The sequence below is a fragment of the Aethina tumida genome, chromosome 3, assembly GCF_024364675.1.
Source record: "Aethina tumida isolate Nest 87 chromosome 3, icAetTumi1.1, whole genome shotgun sequence".
In the NCBI taxonomy this organism is placed as follows: domain Eukaryota; kingdom Metazoa; phylum Arthropoda; class Insecta; order Coleoptera; family Nitidulidae; genus Aethina; species Aethina tumida.
Window position 1 is genome coordinate 10,352,521 of NC_065437.1, and position 19,192 is coordinate 10,371,712.

At 34.1% G+C, this 19,192-nt stretch overlaps 1 protein-coding gene across 1 annotated transcript; it reads right to left on the bottom strand.

Moving 5' to 3' along the window:
* Positions 1 to 1,122: 1,122 nt before the first annotated feature.
* On the bottom strand, positions 1,123 to 17,977 carry LOC109599860 (serine protease nudel). Its single transcript, XM_049965594.1, has 18 exons — positions 17,820 to 17,977; positions 15,861 to 15,992; positions 14,091 to 15,807; positions 13,239 to 13,456; positions 11,666 to 11,954; positions 11,151 to 11,612; positions 10,334 to 10,632; positions 9,652 to 9,927; positions 8,185 to 9,598; positions 7,494 to 7,663; positions 6,371 to 6,484; positions 5,609 to 6,098; positions 4,174 to 4,362; positions 3,780 to 4,072; positions 2,436 to 2,612; positions 2,045 to 2,282; positions 1,886 to 1,990; positions 1,123 to 1,477 (listed from the first exon to the last, which is right to left on the bottom strand). Exons 1-18 carry the CDS (start codon positions 17,932 to 17,934, stop codon positions 1,159 to 1,161), a joined length of 7,017 nt encoding a protein of 2,338 aa, XP_049821551.1. The 5' UTR covers positions 17,935 to 17,977; the 3' UTR covers positions 1,123 to 1,158.
* Positions 17,978 to 19,192: the final 1,215 nt, after the last annotated feature.

Here is a 19,192-nt window from a genome sequence, read left to right on the forward strand (position 1 = left end):
ATTCAATCAGAAATATTTAGACAAGCTGCATTTAAGAGATAAATAAATTGTTGATCCGTGGTCACATCACGAGGCGAGTTCACTTAAACAACAGTAAAACAAAATCGAAGAGGAATTTTTCTCGGTGACGGCATCTGCACCAACCCGTCGTAAACTTTCATAGGTCACGATTGCCTACTTTTACAGAATTACAGGTGTACGCAGATCATTCCGTCAAGACCAAGCCCACTCTTGCCACTTCTCTAAAAAATCATCAGTTTCGAGACCGTGCAAGTTTCTCTTTTCATAAATATTGAATTGTTTGGTTATCGTTGAATTAGCTTAACTAGTTCGTCAGCAGCCACAAAGGAAGCAGAGGAGGCAACAGTGGAAGTAGGACGAGGAGGCGATGGCATAAGAGAAGAGATTCCTTAGCTGGTCGGCCTGCAAAGTCGAAATCCAAATTAGCATTTAACGTTCATGGCACGCGGCTTATTTACACATGCCCATTTACCATGTGGAGGCACTGTTGTCAAGATTATCACGCTTGAATTGTTTCTAAACCAATAATTTTGTACCAAAGACAAACTACTTTAAGATGTTTTGTTAATGAGGGAGTTGTCTTTGAACTTCAACCGACTGTAAAATAAAAATAGCAAGGAGCTAAACATTAATCAACTATATGTAAGGGTGATTCAGCATTTGGCACTAAGAATGGTAATCAAATATTGATGCTGGCAACGCAGTCCGCATATTATTCGGATCGGGCTGCCGGCCGGCCAAATGGCTGGGCAGTGTGTTGGGCCATCGACCTGAGAAACCGTTTTGCGGCCAACTACAGGAATGTGGCTGTATTCTTCTGCAGGGGACATGTGCGCCAATCGCGGACCACTCAAGGGTTACTAGCACATTACCCTATACTTAACCCAAATACGGATCGAGTGTCCAACTTGATTCGCGTCACAATTGAATTTTTCTCATACGCTCTCATGTACTTCTCCACCCAGTGACTTTTTTTTCGCTGGTCACGAGTTTACTTTTACACATCGGAATTGGAACACGTTAAAAAGTGAGATTCTGCGATAGAATTTATACCAATTAGTGTATTCCAAATGATCAATTTCTTGTTTAATTAAAACAATATGAGATTTACAATAAGTTTATTTGTACAAAGCTTTTTTACAGACACTCAATAAACAGCCTATAGCAATCACTTCCTGGTTGAAAACTGACATAAGGTTCGTTTCCTGTTCTCATTCCCAAACGTAATTTGTTACCGACGTTCTTGTTAATCCACACCACGTTGAAAGGATCTATTACAGGACGCGAACTTGTCACATTATTGGCGGTACTGGGAGTTGGAAGTTTCATAGCCGCACCCTTCCTGAAGCCTAAATCCATGCAGATTTGTTTCAGTTCAGTGGGTGAAGGGTTCTCTGTAAAACAACCAGGATGCCATTCTCCTGACGTGCAGGATATTACCTCACCTGCATTATCTCTGAAAATATAAAAAAATTAAAAAATAATATTCAATCTTTCCACTTGCATAATGTGACATTTTGATCAACTCCCACGCTCAAACAAATCGAAAACATATTTTTTAAGGTCGCGTCAATAATTATGTCATAAACACCAATCTATAATTTACGGACTGATTATTAAAATATTTAGAAACACGATTAGCATAAATTTATCCATAGACGGTCAAGTTCAATAATTTTTCATATGAGCTGTTAATTAAAATTGAAATGCAACGGTTGTACTAGAAATGGTACAACATTTATTACGTATTCATGCCATCAACACAAACTGTACCTTTTTTAATGTTAACATTTAAATGGCAATCGATTTTATGATTATTATAATATCTGTGCCGTATAATTTCAAAACCGTTCATTGTGCTTACTTTTTGTTCAAAAGTTCAATCTTGTAGCACTGTTCTTCATCTTCCCCGTCAGGACAATCAATTACGCCATCGCAAATAACGTCGTGAGACACACAACGTGAAGACCTAAAAAAGACTAGTAGTAAAATAAAATAAATAAATCATTAAGAAACGTTTTACTTGAGGCATTTGAATTTGTTTTCGGAGCAAGGACATTGCAGTGGATCTTCGTCGCTCCGGTCCTTGCAGTGGAGTATTCCGTCGCAAATTCTTTCCGGATGGGATAGCTTAAGGTAGTTCCTGCAGGAGCAGACGTCCGGTTCGTCCTCATAGTCGCCGCAGTCGTTCACTCTGTCACAAAAGGCTGATTTGGGAATGCACTTGCGGTTTTTGCATTTAATTTGGTCAGGAGCACAATCTGAAAACGAAATATCGAGTTACAAGTTTTTGAATTTATTTTGAAAACACCTCGGCGGAAATGTTTACCTAAGTTAGTGGTGACACCTCTACGATTATTATTTTTTTGTAAGTAATTTGAGTGCAGGACTCTGTTTATAGTAAGACGACTTACCGCACTTGTCTGCGAGATGGCACTGCGTCTCCTTTAAGTAGCACAACTGCGGATTCTCGTCTTCGCCACCTCTACAATCAGGAATTCCGTCGCAGGATTTATTAGCAGGCAAACATTGGCCCAGGTCGCATCGGAAGCCGTGACAAATCGGAGGTTTGGACACGAATTCCGCGCGTGCTAAAAATATGATTTGATATAATTCTGCATTTTATTAAATTGAAATTTAAATGCAAATATTTAATTTAATATTAAATTTATAATAAAAAAACTATTTCATTTATTCGAAATTCTCGGTTAAAATTAGTAGCAATTAAAACACGGATTCATCAATTCGCTGAAATAAATTGAATTAAATGAATCTCGGATCTTAATTAGTTCCTATAATTAAAGTTAATTTCCGATATTTGCGTCGTTAAAGACAAAATTTTGTTTCTTTAATGAAGTTCAATAGCGGAGCTTTTATCTTATTATGGAAATTTTCCAAAATTCCTGCAATTAATTTGCTTTTAACACAATTGGCCACGGCTGAAAATAAGCAGCAAAAAGTTATCCCTTAACTCCAAACATAAATTAGTTTTTTTTTATCTTCTACATGCAGATTTAAATTTTTTGTCATAAAAGGAATTATAAATTACACATGAGTAATTCTGTAAATACACAAAATTTATATTTCTTTTTGAGGGAATAATTTGTTTTTTAAATCTTGTCTGGAAATATCTCACTGAACCGAAATATTTCTTTGAGTCTTTTATTTATTATGTATTTCTATATTTCCAGAGCATGTTGGACTAGAAACACATCGATTATTTAAGTTAACCAACAAAAACTAAAATAGTTCAGTTGAGTTGTATCTGTTGTATCTTGAACATAATTTTTGATGGATGCGTTTTAAATGCATTTAAAATTCGATCAATCAGTATGATTAATTTCCTGTGAAGTGTGAAAATTGTAAAAACATGTACAGTTTAATAACAGATTTATGTAGATATGTTTAGAATTGAGTAGACGGTTAATTTACTTAAAAGGATGTACTTAGTATTTTTTGTTGACTACTTTCAGACTGGCAAAGTGCTTTAGTAGCAAATTAACCCAATCTTCTAAAAAAACGTTTTCATTAAAATCTATCTTTGAGACTTTTAACAGGAGTCAAAGTATCTTACATCAAAACAAATTAAATTGCAAAAAGAAAAAGTTTTAATTACTTGTTACTTCCTTGATCTCCTCCAGAATATTACGACTAATATTTATAATTCTGTTTTAAATTTGATAGTTTTACTAACAAATTACTGACATTACTTCAATAGTTGCACTTTAGGATATTTATTAATTTTTAAAATCACTCACTCATAGCTTCTTTGATCTTGTTTTTGATATAATTGATGCTGGTGAATTCGGTGATTTTGGACAAGCCGCATTTGCCCCGGTTGTCGGTGAATACGGCGGCGGGATACCAGCCGTTCCTCGAGTCGCAGACGACGGTTCCGCTCCACGGGGACATTTCCGTGCAGGGGGTGATTTTGCTTTCGAAGCACCGCTTCTTTTCCGGACAGTTTTTCACCGAGTGCAGGGACACGTATTCGGCTTTGCCGTTCTCCAGTCCCACGGCGACGCATTTCTCCGTCTGTATTCTGTCGCGTCTGCACGGAAAGGCGGAAGTTAATTGGGGCAAAACGTGGTAATTTATGACTGGGTAATTTTCTTGCCGGCTCAACTCGGGAGAGTGGATAATCGATCTTACCGTATGTCGAAATGGGCCGGTTTCACGTATCTGTTGAAGGAGATTTTGGTTTTGAGTCGCAACAGAATTACGTCGGTGTCGGGGATCTGAATTAATTCGACCACTTGTAGAATTTGCTCGTGAGGGCCTTCGACGTGCAAGTTGGTTTTGCCTTTGCCTAACAAAACTGTAACGTAGTGGTGGCTCAACCTAAACAAACACAACCATTGGAGAAATTTGTAATACACAATTTAAAAATATTTTCTTTGTATTATTTTGGCCACAAATAATATTTGAATATTTGCAGCTTTGGAAGGCTAATATTATAAATTTATTTTACTTTTTATATTTGTACGACATGAAATAATGTATAAAATTATGTCATGTTTATTAAAAATTTATCACGGTAACAATATTTGTTACACCATGATGTCATTGGTGTTCTAATTTTTGAAATAATTCAAATTATCCGCTTCAAAAAAGAACAACTTTTATAAAATTTAAATAATAAATTACAACAGGATTTATAATTAAATTTCATTAATTGTAACAAAAATTTATTTTATTAAATACGTGTTAATAAATTAATTTCATTTGCATTTAATTATTAAAACATTTATTACTTTAAAATTTAAATATTTGAATTACAACTCTATTAAAATTATTTCATTAATTTAAATTATCGATAGTATGAAATTTTAGTGCAATATTCGAATTAATAACGTGCGCACAAATATTAAACTTACTTATTCAGCTCTAATTGAATAGTTTAAAACTAAATTGCATATTAAATATAATTTGTTAATATGCAGAGTGAGTTATTTAATGCTGATAAAGTGTATGCAAAACAATGTTTTTAAGAGATTTAATAAAACCTTGTTATTTTAAGCACACACTTGTTTCGCTAGAAACACACGTTTTGAAGGGGAATTTAAGCCGGATTATAATTCGGGTATAGTTTACAGAGTAATAATCCGGCTTAAAATTTCACAAAATTTGAATACATCACTGTTTAGTAATATTGCTCTCCTCGGAGACGGTATAATATTTCATGAAACAATAAAATACTAAATAAATACTTTTCCTTGTCTTATTTTCTAACTAAACAGTAAATCCAGAAGATTATCTCAAATATCTGAAGAAGGATGATACAAATTTAATATATATACATATTTTTCTGTACGTCCTACCTTTATCCAAACTGTTGATGATACCTTTTCAGCTCCAAATCAAAAAAAAAAAAATCTTACAATTTGTTTAAATAATAATTATATTTAGTTATATTGCTCTTCTTGGAGACGGTGTAATATATCATGAAACAATAAAATAATCTTAAATACTTTTCCTTGTCTTATTTTCTAACTAAACAGTAAATCCAAACTGCTGATGATACTTTTTCAGCTCCAAATCAGCAAAAATTCTTACAATTTAATTAAATATTAACAAAAGGACTTACGCTGTGACTCCTTGGAAACAGTTCATTGAAGTGACAACCCACCGAACCCCCAAGATGGTGCCCATACATGTATAAACACCATCGGAGTAAATAACTGCGTTCCACGGTGAAGTGTACATCTCCACATCTTTGACTTCATTCTTCTGTAAAACGGTGTGTACAACACTGTCGATGGAGACGTTCGAACAAACCACGAACAGTCCTTCGCACGTCCTCGAACCGTTATTGTGTCCGACAATTTCCTTTTGTCCAGTTCCTTCCTGAACGATGCGGACGGGCTTATCGTAAGCCGGATACTTCTGAAACGCGGTGTACTCTTCAAAACCCAACGAATTGCACATACTCGTCGCCACTGATGCCTCGTTATGCGTCGAATTGATGCACATCGGACGCCAAACGCCGAAACGATTTACCGTAATTAAGCCGGACTTTGTCAGTTTGGGTCGGGTGTCTCTGTCCAGGAATAATGTTTTCCCATTAGTAAGAGCCTCTACAACATAATGGTCGGGGATTTAATAGGAAATGCCCTTTTAGCTCAATCGATTCTGGAAACATGAACTGGATGGCTCAGATTTATTGTTACGTAAATAAAAATTAGATACAATTTTCCAGCAAAAATTTATTATGCTTTAAACAGTTATGCCAGTCAAGAAAGAGATTTACAACAGCAATTTATTTTAGAAAAGTTCATGCATCGATATAAGTTGTTTGATCTGTTTACTTACAGATGTTCGGTCTTCCAATACAAAAGACTTCACTTACCGCAATCTCGTTCGTCGTCGTTTAAGACACAATCCTTCTTTCCATCGCAGTTTTTTGATAAAGCTATACACTGCCTCGAAAATCTACAATAAAACTCTCCAGCAGTGCAATTCGCTGCAAAAAAACAAACATGTACTTAAACTACTGTAATTGCTTCTAAACTTTCTCAAAGAAACACTTTATATTCAAAGCGTTTTTTTGGCGGAGCCGAAAAGAATACACAATAAAGACGTGGTCGTTATTGCAACCCCAAATAAAATTGCAGGAAAGCTTACAAAAAAAACGTGGAATGTTGCCGACCTGTGGTTGTGGCTAATGCAAATTTTTTTCGGCCTCATTCAAATTAATTCCTTCAAATCCCAAGTTCTGCTTAGGTCTGACATATCGTTAACCTTTTTTTTTTGCTGGCAACAATTTAAATTTAAGTGGCGGTGCCCGTGTATAGGTTCCATTTCGTCACGTTTTTACCCACTTTAGATAATTGCCTTTTTACTACTTCCAGCTGTGTCGTTTTAAATTTGCCCATCGCTGGGATGTCTGCGCCTGTCTGGACTCTGTGTTATTAATATATTGTATCGCCACATCATTTCAATTATGTATTGAAACAAATTAATGACAACTTTGTCGTTTAATTTAATTCCCATAGTCTTGAATTCAGGCCTTGATTTTTATCCAAGGAGCCGCAATAAAGGACTTATTTACTTCCACAATTTAACATTTTTCATTTTAAGCTCTTCGAATTCATTTACAATTTAATCGAGTCGTTGCTTCCTTTACGACGACGAATATAAAAACCCTTGTTTCTCCTGTTGACGTGGTACCTGAACGAAATTTAATGCCAATTGGGATTTTGTGTTAAGGCGTTTATGTTTATGGTCCCACGCAAGTCTGAATGGAAATCAGGAAAAAAAAACATTTTATATTCTCAATACGCGTATACTTGAGAGACTTTGAATATTTCACTTTGTTCGACGTTATTGTGGAGTAAAAAATATGGAAATACATTTAATATTTATGCAAACCCAAATTTAATTTGTATTACGATTTACTTGATCTTATTGTATATTTTAGGAAAAGTTTTACGAAACAACTGAATAGATTTTTATGTCACAATGTAACTTACAGCAATTATCTTCGTCTGACATATCGAAGCAATCTGTAATTCCATCGCAAATGGTCTTTGCGTTTTGGTTTTTTATGTAGTCTGCACATCGACATCCTTCCTCATCCGTTCCATCCTCGCAGTCTCGTACTTTGTTACATCGATCCTTGGCTGGAATTATCTGCAACATTCTTTAAAAAAAAACACTGATGTTTTACTTATATTGTAAGGTCTTTGGGGTGATTTAAAATGAAATATATATGTGGCATAAAAAGAATTACAGGAATTTGATTTAGTAATTCAGATTCAGCATGTCAATAATATTCTTTGGAATAACAAGATGATATATTATCATTTTATTGAATATATAATGTTATTAATCGTTTTGTCAAAGTAAGATTGATTAATTAATTTTAGCCTTATTATTTTTTCAGCAATTTTGACATATTGATGGTCTAACTGAAATTTTTATACTGGAAAGTTCATATTTGGAATACATGTTAACCATTCTACAAGGAGACATTATTAGAATTGTCAAATTTTATACAGAGTGTTATGTTATTATTTATATCATGATTTTCATGAGAATTTTAAAGTAATTTAGGAAAGTTGTTAAAACTTAAATTATAAAAGTTTTCCCATTCTCTCAACCATCTAATGAATAAGTTAGATGAATCACCCTGTATATATTCCCATTCAAATGTGTACTTACTTGGTACATTTAAAAAAGCCTGACTGGTATATCGGAGGCAACTTCCTTGATTCATCAACTTTGGAATTAACTTCTGGGCTGGTGACATTCTTTAACACATCAATAAAGTCGTGCAACACTTTTGGGGGTTCCTCAGGACCTTTCTCGGTGGTAGTTTCCGTGATTGGTTGAAGTAAACTGCTTAAATGTTTAAAGACATTACCGTTTTCTTCATTGTCAGACTCTTTGTTGCCTCTTCCATTGGCCAAGACTTTAAAAACTTCGAGGTTCTCCTTTTGTTCTTCATTTTTTATGTGTTGTGAATGTTCAGATGCATTTTTAAGGACTTCCTTGAAATGGTCCAATATTTTCCTGCGTTCCTGCTTCGAAAGTTCTCCGTTTTGGATCGTCGAATACGAGTTTTTATTTAGATTTTTTAGATTTGGTTTTAAAGGATTTAATTTGTTGGCCATATCTCCAAAATTGACTATGGTTGGAACCAAGCCGTTTACGAAAGATTCAATAAAATTTTCTGGTTGCTCTTCCGATGGTTCTGAGTCATCACTTAATGGGTTATTTATATCACCATAATCGAATTCTAATGGGATAATTGTGTAATTAAATGTGTTATCTTTATTTAACTCTGTAGTGTTTTTATGAATTGGGAGAAAATCTGCTTTATGATCGGATTTAGTGTTGTTAACATCAGTTACATAATTGGCTTTTGTGTCGTTTAAATTTGTAGGTAAGGTTTGAATATGTACAATATTCGATTTATCTTGTTCTTTAATTGCAGAATGGGACGCATTGTTCTTAGCTTCATTATGTAATTGTGGAGTTTCAGTTGTAATCGAAGGTATTTTCTGAATTTCATCAATTTTCTCATCTCCCTTCAATTCCGGAATTACAGTGGTAACTAAAGGAGTTTCACTAGTGGTGTGGTTTTCAGTGGTAACTAAAGGAGTTCCTGTAGTGGTCTGGTTCTCAATGGTAACCGAAGGAGTTTCAGAAGTGGTCTGGTTCTCAATGGTAACTGAAGGAGTTTCAGAAGTGGTCTGGTTTTCAATGGTAACTGAAGGAGTTTCAGAAGTGGTTTCGTTTTCAATGGTAACTAGAGGTGTTTCAGTAGTGGTCTGGTTGTCAGTATTTGAACTATTATTTAACAATAAATTGTTAGGTTTTGGTCCTTCTTTTTCAGTACCATTCACAATAATTTTTGAGTCGTTAAGAGCTTGTCCCAATCGCATGCCATTGAACCTGTTGGCATTTTTGAAAATGTTGTGGAACATATTCTCACATTCAGTTTCATCATCACCCAAGAGACAATCAACAATTCTATCGCAACGTCTTTTCTTCGGTAGACAAGTTTTAATACCCTTACAAACGTAACCAGGACAAGCTTGCAGAGGGACACGTATTAAAAATTTGTCTTCCCCTATAAAAACCGTGTTATTTTTAATGCACATTAATAAATTTTCACTCACTCACTGGTATTTTCGGTGATCCAAGCAATGTACTTGCTGACTTTGGTATAAACACCGGGTTCGTCGGGTCTGGCGCATCCTTCCCCATGGCTCACGATGCCGGCCAAATACCACTGGCTGGGGTTATTGGGATTTCTGCACATGAACGGACCTCCGCTGTCGCCTTGACAGGCGTCTTTGCCTCCTTCGCGAAGTCCCGCACAAATTTCATCTCCGGCCTCGTCTTCGCGATGTTTGCATTGACTTAATACGGGCACTTCCACTTCTCTCATATGGTCGGCTTTAAAAGAAAAAAATTGTATAAGGGTTTTAATAATGCAGTTTACTGGAATTCTTGGGGATCAAAGATGGGACTGTTTACAGGATAAACATTAAAGACGAACATAATAGGGTCTGATTTTTTCATATGTTTTTTAAGCAAACGAAATTAAATTCTTTTAGGATTTCAACCGGGAATGTCAAGACAAGAAATAACTGTTACTTTTATTAACACCGACAACGAAATGAAAGAATGAATATTTTATCGGAGATACATTAAAATTTGTGAGATTCTTTGACTGTGTTTAATTTTTTGCTTTGTACAGGTAAATACCCGTATTTGAATTCTCAAAAAGAAGTAATCAAATACACGTTAAACGTAAATTAAAAGCGATACAAAGAGGGGAATATAAAAAAATTATAATTACGATCAGTTCCATGCTCGACGGTGGCTCCCCAGCCTACGGTGGTGCAAATTGTGCCGGGTGCCGGTCCCTGTAAATAATCCCGTCCCGCTGTGGTCTCCGATGGAAGGCAAATCGGTCGTACGTATCTGTTGTATCTAACAGGCGACGATAACTTCATCAGAGCGATATCGTCGGATAAAGTGGATTTGTCGTAATGCTCGTGGGGGACGGCCACCGCCGCCCATCGGCTCTGCTCCATGGGGGAAAAGGAGAAGCGACGCAGCATTCCAGCCTGGATTTCGTAGTAATATTGCCAATATCTAATAAATTTAAACATGTTTCCGATTATCAAATCAATTGCATAGTTTAAATTTTCTGTTATGTTAAAGTTGACCATGAACTCATGTCAAATTAAACAAGAGAGAAGTTTCAGAGACATATGGATTGTGATATCAATAGTTGAATAACTGACATAAAAATGAGTAAACTGAAGATTTATACGTGGACAATTTTCCATTTGGGCCTGTCTGGTGTTTTTATTACCTCCAGAATCCAATTGTATTGAATCGAACACGTCTACGGAGAGATGATTGATGCGATTTACTTAGAATTTATTACGATGCAGTCTGATCCCGTACTTTATTATAATTCAGATGTGGATGGTTGAACTCCAGACATACAATGTGCGAATTCCAGTCGAATCAGCAATGTGAAGGCAACGTACTCCCGACGTAAGCAAGTAATACAATTTCCAACTTGAATGTGAAATGGAAATAATTTGCCACTTCATAATCAATATTGTATAAGCTGAATGTCATCAAATTACCATCACTCTTACCTGTCAACACAATGTGCGGCTGTAAGGACCCACAGTTCATTGATGATAACTCCACCGCAATGAAACACCCCGTTTCGGAATATTGAAACAAGCCAAGGCCAGGCGCCAGGTTGACTGGGTTTCCCTCCGACGACCCTGCTAATTCCAAGCTTCGCATCTGTTTCGTTCTGGTGCATAAACGCCGTTTCATCCTCGGTGCTCTCGTCTGAGTGATGCGGCTCGCCGAGTCGGCCCTCGCGTTCGAACTTGTCAAGCATCTCCTCGGCGTCGGTGTCCACTTCTTCGGCGCGATAGGGGTTGCGGATGATCATTCGGAGGCCGCAGAATAACGGGGGACATTCAACAAAGGCCGCACGGTCCTGGACGCAGGACGGGACGAGGGCCACCTCGTTGTTGGGGAGGATGTTGATGAACTCGCCGTTGTAGGTGTTGGCACGCAGCATCATGTGTGACCGAGGATTTCTGTAAAAAGGTCGAGCTGGTAAACGACGGAACATACATTTAAAATTACTCACATTGTGCTGGGTCCAGCTTCAATATCGCAGACATCAATCGCCCAAATATCCGTTCCAAAACAAGTGGGATACCATTTGCCCTTGTAATTCCTGTGTAGGAATCCAACCGCATTTGAAATTTTATATTGAGTTTCGGTTCCGATTACGTCAATCAGGATGGAGCAGTCCTCTTCGTCTTTGCCAGTTACTTCGCATTGCCTTATGTTGTCGCAGCGCTGTTCGATCGGTATGCACGTGCTCCTTCTGAATCTGGACCAGTCGTCGCAACTGAACTCGTTCTCTTTACATCCTGCAAATGAATCAGTGATGTTTTTACCCTTTTAGTCTTGTCTAGTTTTCTTGCCTGCTTTTATCTACGGATGAACTTTATCTTTAATTAAAATTAACGTGTTTTAAGGGAAACTATTTACTTCATTGATAACTTTTAAGAAGTGCAATTTGTATAGGTCTTTTATATACACTGTTGGCAGAAAGTAGAGGAACTTTAAAATATATAAATTGCTACCGCCCTGTATATGCAAATCTAATATAATTTAAACCAATTATGAACACACTGTATACAAACATATCGGTGAATATTTCTTGTATTAAAACTAATTCTGTTAGCTACAAATTCAAAAACTAGCCAGGACCAAAATTATTTAAATTAAGTTGCCCTACTGTTAAGAAAGTTGCTCTACTTTCTGCTAATACTGTAAAGTAACAATTAATTTGATAAAATTATTAATTTATTTCATACTATCATCACACATCTCGTATTTATGTGGTATAATAGATAATGTGGGTTATTATTTTAAATAAAAACAGGAAAACAAACATTAACTTATCATTAATGTGACATACTAATAAGAGTGCAAAAGTATAATTATTTATAATTAAATGTACAGATGAAATACTTATGGATCATACAACTGTTTAAATGTTGTTTTTTATAATATTTTAGCAACATTAAGAAGAGACCAAACTTTTAATCCAAAATAAAAATTTGCATTTTGGTTTATGAATTATTTGAATACCTAATCACAATACTTTTTACCTTACTCAAGAACCACCCTATAAGGAATCACTATTTATACAAATTTTATACAGTGTGTTCGTGAATTATATTTAATTTTGAACGTCTTAAAATATCAATAACTTCAATGAAATACCATCTATATTTTAATTTTTTTTTTTAAATTAAATATTAAATTGAATATTAATAAACTTTTCGATTGATATGAGTATTTCCTATACATAAAATTAATAATAATAGAAATTTTATCAAAAATCTAAAACAATGCTCATTTTCATACGTGTACTTTTTATTATTTAATTGATTTATATTTCATTTAAAAATATAAAAATAAACAGAGCATGATGTAATTAAAGAGTAAAATTAAACTCTTTATGTTTTTATTGTTTAACTATGTAACATAATTGTTAAATTTATAAAGGGAAGTTAATTTTCAATATATATTTTTTGGACTTCATAACCAAAACAAAAATTATTGAAATTTTAGAAAAATTGCTCTATTTCTTGTCAATATTGTATATGTGACTTTGAGAATTTGATTTCTTTAATTAAACTCACCAAAGCAGCCAAGTTCGTCTTCACCGTTCGGGCAATCTACATAACCATCACACAAACGGACAGCCCCAATTCTTTGTTTACAAGAACAAAACATCTCGTCACTTCCATCGTCACAGTTAACTTCGTTGTCGCAAAATTGTTGTTCTTTAATACATTTGCTGTCATCTGTGCAACTTCTTTCGCCTACTGGACAGTCCATGGCTTCTCTTGTGGTGTTCCTGAAATAGAAAGAAATGTTATTTTAATTAATTTTATTTCAGATCAATTTAAAGTGATGTAAGTGTTGCAAAGGATTCAATCAAGTAACCGAATGGGCTAACAACAGATACCTAATATAATTACGGAATGGCTGAAATTCCTCTTTACATTCATCTCAATTTGCGGTCATTAACTGGAATTTACAATAGCATGCATTTTCAGTTCTTGTTACCTATAAAACATTTATATTCCGAATACTCCTCCGAGGAAGTTCATAGTACGTCATTAAAACTTATTAATTAGTTCAAAGTCATGTTACCGCATTAATTAAACTCATTTAATTATTTTACTTTGGTCAGTGTATCGAAGTGTACAAATTGAGGTGGCGCAAAGTCCTTAAATTTATCTTTAAAACACCTATACGGAAGGTGGGAAAGTGTGTTCGTAATCTTATCAGAAGTTTGGAAAGCCATTAGGGAGTTTACGATCCTGTAATACGTATGATATCTAAATTGGTCCTGAACATAATACCACTATTTCAAGATTAATGATCCAGATTCAGTCATAGGTTATTTATGTTGCCACCGATAAAATGACGTTTTGCTTAGTGGAATTATTCGTGGAATTTATACAAACAATAATAATAAAACTAACCTTTTTTCTTCAACGTTTCCAACTCGTTCCATTAAATCCTGGAAGTTAGGTGAAATCTCATCGGTGGTTCTGACTTCGACGCCAGGCAAGCCAGCGACATTGGGTACGTTGTTTGAAGGGGCCGGAATGGGGGCACACATGTAGTACTGCCCGTTTGGTCCCGAAGCTTGGACTGTGGCGTAAGGACTGTTGGCCACCTGTGACATCTGAGAAGTATAACTTTGCATGTAGGGCGATTGAGCGGGCACGAATGAATACATGGGTGGATTCATTATCAAAACTGGTTGTTGTATTTGTGGCTGTTTCGCCTGGGTTACTGGTACCACCTTCAACATTTGGCTGCCGTCGAACGGATAGGCTTGTCTGAATGGATACGGTTGGGCGTAGGGGTAGAAACATGGGTTCACCATGGTTTGCTGGTTGCTTTGGACGTCTTCGCTGGCGAAGGTGTTCAGTTTGGACTTGGGTCTGAAGTCTTGATTTGTTTGGTCTGCTCTAATTACGGTGAAATCTTGTGAGGACTCCCTATTATTTGAATTTAAATCTTTGTTTAAAGCACTAGGATTTTCTGTAGTAGCCTCATTATTTTCAGTTTTCAGAATTTCATCTTCAATGATTTCATAATTTTTTCTTTTGTCAGCATCACTCTTCTCACTAGAACCTAACTTATCATCGTTTATAACTACGTCTCCTTTAGATGAAGCAGTCGATTCTTCAGCAAGGTTATTTGGACTTATACTTAATTTTTGTTGTACCATTGAATCTTTATCTTCTTTAGAAACTATTTTTTTATTGCTTGGTTCACTTGTATCAAGTGTTTGTTGCAATTTTAAGTCATCATTATTTTCAGTTATGGTAAAGAGATCCAACCTATCTATTGGATTTGGATCGCTTGAGACCTGGGACATACGATAAACATTCTCATTCTTTTCTTCCTGTTTAACAGGATAGGGTAAATAATTCGGTAAATTTTGATTATTTTGATAGCTTGGATTAATATAGGGTAAATTTTGAACTGGAGGAGGATTTTCGTGGTGTTCTTGCTGAGGTTGTTGGTAGGGCATCTCTTGAGGTGGCTCTTGAAGAGGATGTGGAGGTGGCAGTTGTTGCCCATATTCAATTCCTTGAGGATAATCGTGAAACTCATATTGAACATTGGGAGGCATTTCAGGGTACTGCTCATCGTATTCATTACTTGGATTTTCAAAATTAGAGTAGTCTACTCCATACAAATTTCCGTATTGTGGCGGAAGAGGTTCTGGATAATATTGTGCATTTCTTTTAAACCGACTCCCATTCTCCTCTGCATCTATCAAAACATCAAGGACGTCAGCAACTGTGCAAAGTTCGATTATATTGTACAGTTCGGTGCTGGAAAAAATGTCACAGCAATCTTCCAAACTTTGTGTTATTCTACATAGTGACAGTTTAATTTCAAAATCGTTTAATATATGGGCCTTCGTTTTTAGTTTTTCTTTGAATGTGTTCTTAGCTATTAGTTTTTCTGTTTTCACTTCATTATCTGTCACATTTTCCACTCTTATTTGGAATATTTTTTTGCTAATCCACTTGTTGCTCCCATCTATAGCTTTTAAAAATTTATTAACACCTTTTCGAAAAAGGTTTTCATGTCTGGGCAGTTCTGTGGTACTAGTAGTGGCTGTTTTATCTACCACTAACTTTGATTCTAAATGGTTATCATGATAAACTTTGTATTCTAGAAAAATAAAATTATAGAGGGTTCAACTAATTTACTTAAAAGTTACTTACCTTTATTTATGAGTACTGCAACCATAAATGCCATAACACCCAACGCCGCAATTCCCAGAAGGTATACGATTAATTTTGATACATTCATTTTTTTAGGTTTTCTTGGTTCACAAATATGCTTCTTTTTTAAATCTAAAAATAAGTGTAATTATTTGATGCATTTTATATCAGCAGGTTAAATACCAGACTTTAAAAAAAAAATTCACTAACAAGAACTTTTTACTTTCAGATCAGCAAACGAAAAATATTTATTAAGAAAGAAACTTAAAAAAAGTATCAAACTCTAGCTCGTCTTAGGTAAAAAAAGGTCTACACCCTTAAATGAATTTTTTATAAGAACAAATACTCGTATGTGCGAACACATTAGGGGGTAAAAAATGGAACCCTTAAAAATACGATTAGAAGCGTTTTATAGAAGTTGGGTGAAGTTCTTTGTGTATCCCATATTTGTGTGCATATGCAGGATTTAAGGGTGAATAACCCTGCAAATATATATGAGTTTTCTGCGTCTTTAATTCACATTTCAAACATTAAAATTATTGCTTACAGTTTTATTTTTATGAACTGAAATATTTAAAAATTTAATCCAATGAAATTCTATATCAAACTATTCCACGTACAGTGTAATTTATCTAATTTATATTTTAGAAGCATATGGAGATTGGAAGAAGATATTGATTTCAAATTATAGCTTGATTTGACCTATTTTTTAATTTATTTTTGTTTCGCTGAAAGTGACATAAACTTTGTTATTTTCAATGGAATACCTTGTATATTTTTGAATTTTTAAATTATACATGATATTGCAAATAAAATGGCTATACCATGTCCTATATCTAATTCCAATAGTTTTTATACCATATCCTATATTTAATCTCAATAGTTTTTGAGTTATTACTTTTTTTCTAAAAATGTTGACAGTTTGATTGTCTGACTAAAAAGTCTATAAATTTTGATACTGGAAAGATTATTCTTGGGATACATACAATTAGTACTAACAAATTATATATATATATATATATATATATATATATATATATATATATATATATATATATATATATATATATATATATATATATTTGTTAGTCACGTTATTATTATTTAACAGATTATTTATTTAAAAATATAAATTATATAATATTATTTTAAATTTGTATAGCAATTATAACTTCATTTGAAATATTTTACTAATTTATTTTGAACAAAATTTCATTTTCGGTTTCACCGGAAGTGTCATCTTAGTTATTTTTAGTAGAACACCCTGTATATTTTTTGATTTTTATATTCTACATGTAATTGCAAATAATAAATAGTTTTTGAGTCATTAATTTTTTACCAAAAAATTTGACAGATTGATGGTCTAAACTGTCTGTAAAGTCACCAATTTTAATGCTGTAAAGGTTATTTTTGGCATACACGATAATAACAAATTAAGAGTGTAATTCAAGACAAGTCATAATTGTTAAAATTTCAAATCAATATCTTTTTCCAGGCTCCTCGTCATGAATAAGTTGTGAGAGGTGAATCACCCGATATATTCATTAAGTTGTAAACAAAAATTTGATTAGTTGCGCATTAATTAACCTTCTAAAACCTTTTACTACACGTAATTGTTTAATACTTGCATATTTGTATCAATAAAAATTCATGGTAACTTTTAAAGAGACATTAATTATGGCTAATTGGCAATAATGCTACGTATTAAAGTATTTCATATAGCCGCCACTTTTATTTTATTATCCCATATAAATATATTGAGGTCGTGAACTCTGACCATGCAACTTTGGGCTTAATTTCACGCATTTACCACCAGTTAAACACCCTCGTCGCGCGAAACTTTTCATTATTGAAGTTTCCCCCGTCTCCAAGTTATTTGTTAAATTCGCACCCCCTCGAATTTAATACCCGATGCCGCAACAGAGATAAAAACGCCTCAATCGGCACAGTTCTACATACCGGGAATGTTATATTCGCCACAGTTTAAGTCCACGTTAATCATCCCTTCCGGTTCCTTGAAGGGCGACGGCGCCTTCTCGCCTTTCTCCTGCGATTTTAACTTCGGAGGCCCCATTTCGGTATTTTCACTAAACGCACGTCACATAAAAGAAAACAGTTTCGCACAATTCGCACGATCGACGACGAAACAAAAAGGAAAATATGCAGACACGTTGAAAATTTTATGCGTCAGCATTAGTTTTAGTGCTTACAAGTGAATTTTGTAACAGAATGAATGAGCTGGATTGTTACAAAATAATTTTATTTTGTGTATTATTAAACTGGAAACTTGTTTTAACGGGGAACAACGCACTTTGTATTAATATGGTGGCACACAAATTTGTTTCACTTTATGGCAACTGTAATTATGTGTGCAACTAGTTAAAATTTTGTACGGTTTAAAGTTGCTTTTTAAATTATTCATTATAAAACTTTTGTTGTGTTAATTTTTGTTTTGACGGTGGTATTTGTAAAAACATGTTTTTCTCAACATCCATTACGATACTTAAATAAAAGAAATGAATGAAAGGAAATGGTCATAATGGAAGTCCACATCCATTTCTGCGATGAAATGTGTAGCAAAAAAAAGATAAATATTTTCTTTCAAGAGTCATTTATAAAAAACCTTTATTCCAATCGGATATTAAATTCATATTTTCAGCTTGGATTGAATAACACTGTTTACTAATGTACCCCAATAATAAGTAAAGTTTATGGTTTGACTAATATTATATAACATATATAACTAGGCAAAAATTGTTTACTAAATGATGGTTAACTTCAAGTACTAATATATTTTGATCAATCAACCGTGTATTTAAATTAAACGCGTCATCCTAGGTTTAATCAAAGATCGTAAATTTAAAGCCAGTAGTAACATAGAAACGTGATGGACTTTGTGAGTTTCACGAGGAATCTTACCTTATTATAAAAACAATACCTTTGTTCAGATTGATTCTTTTGAGACGTCCAATCAATTTTCACTCTGTTAAATTCGGTCTCCTGATCCAATTACGTGATAAATTGATGTCATGTTTTTTTTTCGAATAAATAGGATACAACACATTTATTTTATAGTTGAATTAATGTTATTAAAGATTAATTTTGGTTTCCGTACATTAATCAAAGGAAATAATAACTACTCATTTATTTTTAGCAAAAATATTCTTGCAAAATTTCTGAACAATACAATATCATTTTTTTGTAATAAATATATTCAGTTTTATGTCTTTAAAAATATTTAAATTGCTACCACCCTGTATAGGCGAATCTAATATAATTTGAACACACTGTATACAAACATGTCGGTGAATATTTTTTGTATTAAAAATAAT